General features: G+C 36.6%; 1 protein-coding gene across 2 annotated transcripts in view; it reads left to right on the forward strand.

Moving 5' to 3' along the window:
* LOC106459918 (dual 3',5'-cyclic-AMP and -GMP phosphodiesterase 11-like) overlaps positions 1-7,224 on the forward strand; it is a 126,443-nt gene that overhangs the window by 68,498 nt on the left and 50,721 nt on the right. For both annotated transcript variants that reach the window (XM_022386494.1, XM_013919585.2), the window contains exon 2: positions 2,327-3,189. In XM_022386494.1, the coding sequence (XP_022242202.1) occupies positions 2,327-3,189 (863 nt within the window). The remainder of the gene's footprint in view (positions 1-2,326; positions 3,190-7,224) is intronic.

The following is a 7,224-nucleotide window of genomic DNA, read 5'->3' on the forward strand; positions in this document are numbered from 1 at the left end:
CAAATATTTGTTTAAAATGTGATTTTGGTCTGCAGAAGTCTTTCCATTTTTATGTTTGCAATTTTATCTCACTTTGCACTTATTTTTACGCATTATTTAGGGTTAATCGCACTGGCTTAATAGGCCATACCCCCCAAAAATCGTGTCCTACGTTTTTTGAGACAAAAAATTATGAGGCGGCGAGAATTTTTATTTGTTGTTGTTAAAAGGCAGAAAGCACTGAACCAACAACAATTAATTTATCTCCCTCAGATATGCAGATAATGACGTTTACATTTGTTTGTTTTTTCCAGTCCAACCAACTCCCCCTCCAGTGGCACAGCGGTATGTTTGCGGACTTACAACGCTAGAATCCGGGTTTCGATACCCGTGGTGGGCAGAGAACAGATAGCCCATTTTGTAGCTTTGTGCTTAATTACAAACAAACAAACCCACCAACTCAGCAACTCATTTCCATAAAAATCAGAGCGGTGATACCCGTCGACCGAAATTTTATTTTGATGTGGCATGAAAAGTGATTTGCTAGTGATAATAGAATCGCGTGTCATCGCAGATGCTGTGGACTGTGACACTCGTATGACATGTTTATCATCTGTATATTTGGTTCACGGTAAATTCCTGACTGTTGGACAATACAATGTTACTACGAGTAGATTTATGATTAGAAGATATGTCACATGCCTTGTCGAACAAAGATGTTTAAATATGTGTGTTTGTTTTTAAGCACAAAGCTACATCATGGTGTGCCGCCATTGGTATCGAAACCCTGTTTTTAGCTTTTATGCCTTCACACTTACCGCTGAGCCACTAGGGGCGTTATTTAATTACTGAGACTGTTAACTGATCTAGGACCACATGCTGCTTATTTATTAACCTGCGCGTATGGGTATTACAAGGTCCAAAGTTCGAGCCGTGATGGTACTGAACACGTTCCGCATTTTCAGCTGTTTCTGCGTTATATAAGTGACAGTCAATCCCATTATTTTGTTCAAAGAGCTGGAAAAATTATTTATGGCAGAAGGTATTGTTGACTGGCTGTCTTGCCTCTGATCGATACTATCAAGTTGGAGAAGGCTACACCTGAACCTTAGGCGACTTTGACCTGACGTTTAGCCTAAATGTCACACATGGTTCCGTTCAGGTTGAAAATTACAATTCTATTTAAATGGTTTCTAACCCAAGAAAAGCAACATTTCCAAAAGGAGAATTCAGAATTTTTCATGGAAGCATAACATTTCGCAGAGTAGAGCGTTTAGACCAGTAAGAGACTCCCAAACCACATCCTAGTCCAAACCTTCGTCAACTGAAAAGTAAAGGACATAGTTACTTAAGAGAATAATTCTACACAAAAGCCATTGTAATGAAGCTGGGCATATCTCCTGGCATTGTTAACAAAATAATAAACAAGAGTTTAAAGTTGACGAAGACTCACTAGCCAAATATAGGAAGCTTCCAGCCGCACTTTGAAACCATCGACCATTTTCTTAATAAATATGGCCCCCGAAAAAAACCATGTTATTCTTAGTCATGTGATGCAGCTTACATGGACTTTTGCGTCTTAATGTGATTAAACGTGGTCTATAGTTTCTATAGTTATGTGTCTAAGAATGATTTCATTTTTATTCGTAGATACTTGTTACTATGGGCACTGTGGTGTCAAGCAGTGGTGCGTTATCGTTACCATTTGACTGATCACGAACAACAATGAAAGGAGTAATTCCATGAGCGGCACGGGACCTAAACATTATCATTATAAAGGGCAATTCATTTTCAGTGTTTTATGAAATTTTTCATTATAGGTAAATTTTTTTTCTTGATATTTTTAGCGTGTTTTTGGCGAGATCATTAAGCAATAAGAAACACTTGCTGCATTCAGTAAATAATTATATATATATAAATGTTGTTTTATTATTGATGCACATGCAGTGCCAGAATCAATGTTGACGCTTAAAAAACGTTCAATATCGTATAAATTTTAGAGATGGACTTCTTGTGTCGATAAAATGTAACGTTCCATCGTAATAGAAGCAAAGGATGTCGCAGAATTTAGTTTTCCTACTAATGAATTAATATTGTCATCAGGATTCATTAACAGATAACCTGCACATATTATTTAACTATAATACTAATGAATTAATATTGTCATCAGGATTCATTAACAGATAACCTGCACATATTATTTAACTATAATGTTAATTGTTATATCAATATTTTTTGCAGTAACCACATCGTATGTAAATTTAAGCACACTAATCAAATTATAGATCTTTTTATCTATGTTTTATTTTCATATTAAATACATACATAATTATGTATTTATTTCCAGGGAGGTTAAAGAAGTCGGCCAAGCTGGAGACTACAAAGGAAGCTGGATCTTACCCTGTCTTGTGGCGCCCTCTCTGGCCACCAGGCTGGAATCCCAGAGGTGGCTCTCAACTCTGTGAGGCTTTTAACATGAGTGAACCCCCTATAGGTAGCGCTACGAATCATGCGACAGGAGACGCCACCGATAGTCATGTCTACGAGAGATTGGAAGCTTGGCTGGATGAGCATCCAACGTTTGTAGTCGATTATTTTGTAAGAAAAGCTTCCCGACAAATGGTAGACGCCTGGCTTTTGGCCCATGCGGTTCCCCAGAGCATTGTGTGTGAAAGTAATTCTAGCCCGACTAGTCCGACGTCACGTCCTGGTTCGGGAGCAGCTACACCAGTTCGTAAAATCTCTGCTCATGAATTTGAACGTAGTGGAATTCTTCGACCAATGGTGAACACAACCATAGATGGAACGCCAACATTCATTTCCTTTCCTCTTCCTGAAGAGTGTAATATACCAGTAGGTCAACGGTCATCACGGAAGAGCCGACAACAGCTTCAAGCGTTGAACGAGAAAGAACTGATATTTGAACTAGTGAAGGACATTTGTAATGACTTAGAAGTACGAAGCCTCTGTCATAAAATTCTCCAAAATGTTAGCATAATTACTCACGCCGACAGGTGTTCCCTATTTTTGATTAAGGGCGAAAAGAATTGTCCAAATCGGTGTTTGGTCAGTCAGCTTTTTGATGTGTCCAGCGATTCTACTTTGGAACAAGTGGAACAAAAGGAAGAGATTAGCGTTCCTTGGGGAACAGGGATTGTTGGATATGTGGCCAAGAGCGGGGAATCAGTTAATATCCCGGACTGTTACCAGGTAAACACAATGTCATAAATTAGTAAAGATTATATTGTGTAATGAGAGTTATTTGAAGTTACTAAATAAGCAGATTTTGAAATTTATTTTTTGATATCCATTTTATTTACTCTCTTTTTATCCGACGTTTCGGTTCTTTTTGAAGAGTTAAAACTGTGTCGTTTTACAGAAACTTAAAAGTCCGCGTAGTTAGAATCAGAAGTTATCTTTGCGTGTTAAAATTATCGTGTTTAAGGATCATGCAATGTATTTAACTGTCAGTTCGAGTTGGAATATTTTTTCTAAGTGAATAACATTATATATGATATTTGTTTTAATAGTAAATTATTTTTGGTTGTGAGCAATTTATTGTATTGACTTTTATTCTGCCCAGTGAATGGGCTTATAATGCTAAAAATTGGGTTTCGTTGTCCACAGTGGGCAGAGCACAGATAGCCAATTGTGTAGCTTTGTGCTTTACAACAAACAAAAAACTAAAACTTTAATTCAACTCTTACATTCTGTGATAGTTTCATCAAACTCAGTAAGAATAATGGCTCATTTATGTTCATTTGTGTTGAATTCGATTATGACTTGTCATTCTATGAAGACAGATGCTTTCCTCAAAACCTCCTATTAGGATATGCAGGGCCGTAGAAATACTTTTTGTATTGAGTGAATGTGTAAGAACCATGTCAGGATACTGGTTAAAATGAAAACCTGAGATAAAGATGAGACTTGCATGCATGATAATGTATTATAGATCAATGTGTATGGGATACTCCAACAGTCAAGCGAAGTGTCACATTATAAAGACAAAGCTTTACTTTGAATTTATAGAGAAAATGGTAAACAAAAAATACGAAGCTTAAGTTTTGGTTTAACCGCTAAGTAATCCTTTTGTGTTGCATGTAAGTATATTTCTGGGGTTATAAAATTAGTGTAAGTTACTAATTAGCAGTGAGGGTTGTGTACAAGCAACATATCTCAAATAAATCTTCATTTTGCCTACGAATAGATCCTCTTTTGCTTTTTCAAAATAAACAAAGATATAAGTAAGTAAAATGTTTGTATAAAACTGCTCTTTGAATAAAACCCGAGATCCTGTGAAAAGTGTTGGAATTGCTATGTTTTACATTGTTCTATTCTGAGTTCAAGTCATTTATTTAAGCCGCATAATATTCCTTAAGAATATACTATCATATTGAATATATAATATATATATGCTAACTATATGCTTTGTAAAAAGTTACCAGATTCAGTTCAACATGATAATTGAGACAAAAAAGGGCTAGAATATCTTGATTCCTTAAGAGTATCCACTAAGTGCTTCAAACTTAAACATTAAAGCTCTAAGAGATGGGATGAAACGTTAGACTTCGCATTTTTTAACTCACAAATCTATTTATAAGATCATTTTGAGCTTCAAACGATCGAAGTATGAATTTGTGATATACAGGCATACCATGCGTTTTTCATTTTCTTATACAGTGAAAAGTTTTCTAAATGTTTCGTTTATTCTGAATATATATAGTTTTCGTATAATACGTGATCCAGGTAACCATCGATTTCTTTCTTGCTGCTTTTGTTACTTTATTATTCTCTAGAGATAATACCAGTCTGCCTATAGTTGATATTGCTGTAACGCAGCACTTTGTGCAAGAATGTAAACAATAGAAGTATCCTTCACTGGTAGGTCAGAGGATATTTCGATCTCCCTTATGTTGAATCCCCTGGTGGGACACGAAAGTCTACAGATTAAAAACACTAAAATCTGGGGCTCGATTCATCGCAGTGGACACAGCAGATAATCCATTGTGTTTTGTTTTGTTTTTTTTCATAAAAATAAACAAACCCTAATGTTGAATGAGAATGACCAGTTATGTAGCAGCCCTATTCGCTATGGATAAATCACACGTTTCCCCTTAAGTAAGAAACAGTTTACACGAGATTTCAATTGAATTGGTTGGCGGGAAAACATCTTGAGGGAAGAAAATATGTTAATAAATGCACGAATCCACAGAAAGGCGGCCTTCAAATGTTCAGTGCAATTACACACTCTGCATTTAGTGTTATTTGATATATTGTTTTTGTTTTTGAATTTCGCGCAAAGCTACGCGAGAGCTATCTGCGCTAGCCGTTCCTAATTTAGCATTATAAGACTAGAGGTAAGGCAGCTAGTCATCACCACCCACCGCCAATTCATGGGCTACTCTTTTACCAACGAATAATGGGATTGACCGTCACATTATAATGCTCCCACGGCTGAAAGGGCGAGCATGTTTGGCGTTACGGGGATTCGAACCCGCGACCTATTTGATATAAATATCCTTTTTATTTTGTATTACACACTATGTCCAGTATTTATATTGTGAAAAAAAAACTGACTAGACAATGCCACAAATGTAACATTTCAGAACCACCATTTTTTGTTTATTTGCTTTGAATAACTGTTCTAGGAGCATTTTTAATTATGGCATTGAATAAGAGGTAACTTTCTTAGATCTCTCAGGTCTGAAACAAAATTACACATTATAAATAAATTATATTAAAGGAGTCATTTATGGAGAAGATGAACAGTTAAAAATCAGTGATCAGCGCTATGAAGTGTATACAATATTAAATCTAAAAAGCTATAAAAAGACAGGTGCAATTTCTAATGTGTTGTGTGACATGTATATTTTAATTGGGTGTTATATACAATCATTCTTCTTTGTCACTCATTACGTCCCCATCTGATTTTGAATTACACCTTTTAGATTACACGCTAGAAAGTATAAGTAAACTGAATGTAATTCTGTTTTCTACTTGTGTGGGGGGCATGGCGATGTTCCGCGTCCTTATCAGACTGATCATTAAGTTACTACCAATTCATTTCATTTTGGAACTGCCACCCAGTGGTACAGCGGTATGTCTGCGGACTTATAACGCTAGAAACCGGGTTTCGATACGCGTGGTTGGCAGAGCACAGATAGCCCTTTGTGTAGCTTTGTGCATAATTACAAACAAACAAATTTTGGAACTGGTCGTAGCCGAGTAGCTAGTGTGCCTGTACTGTGAATCTGAGAATTAATCATTTGCGTCCCATTGCTGAAAAAATGCCCTTGGCTTTCTGAGGTCATATTCGCTCAGACAAATGTTGGCGGTGGGAGCTGAGGGTTAGCCGTCTACCCTCTAGTCCAGCGTTTCTCAGCTGGATTTGCCAAACGACCCCCGCGTCCGGGCTTTTGTCGTTGCAATACTCGTGGAAATCTGCGCGACCCACTGTTTGAGGAACACCGTTTAAGTACCAGATGATGACTTAATCTTGTTGAAATACTGTAGATTTATGATAAAGTTTTTCTTCATTACCCATTCAAGCCGTCTTCAAACTTTTATTTTCTGAAAACTGGGTTCCTCGTCGTCAAATTTAAATTCATCACGGCGATTACTCCAGGTTGTGTAAGTCTAAACTTTTGTCTTTATTATCCTACGTATATCTTTTCAGTATACTTTGATACCAGATGATGACATAATCTTGTCAAAACGTTGTACATTTATAATAAAGTTTTTCTTTATTACCCATTCAAGCCGTCTCCTTCGTGTAGATAGCCTATGTGTAGCTTTGAGCAAACCACTCCCGGTTGCATAGCGACAAGTCGTGGTATTTTAAAGCTTAGGGTGAGAAAAGCACAGATAGCCCATTGTGTACCTTCGCGCTTAACAATAAAGAAACGAAGCTTTGCGCGAAATTCGAAAACAAACAATCTAATAACATTAAGTACGTCTTTTCTGTTTAAGTTAATTACACTGACAGATAACTTTGTGACAGACAAATGATTGTGAATGTTCTAATGGAGAGCGTAATTAGTTACCTAATTCATCGACCGTATGTAACGTTAGCAGATACATTTCACAATGTCCTTAAACAGCTGTTGTGCAGTACAAAGTAAGAAAACTTCGCGTAAAAACTTTCAGTTTTATAGTTAGCACGTAAAAAAATCAACGTAATTTAAGAATAGAAGTATTGTATTGTTACGTCTCTCGTTTGTTAATTTTCCGTAGAAATTCTTTCCG

The sequence above is a fragment of the Limulus polyphemus genome, unplaced genomic scaffold, assembly GCF_000517525.1.
Source record: "Limulus polyphemus unplaced genomic scaffold, Limulus_polyphemus-2.1.2 Scaffold681, whole genome shotgun sequence".
Classification (NCBI taxonomy): Eukaryota; Metazoa; Arthropoda; class Merostomata; order Xiphosura; family Limulidae; genus Limulus; species Limulus polyphemus.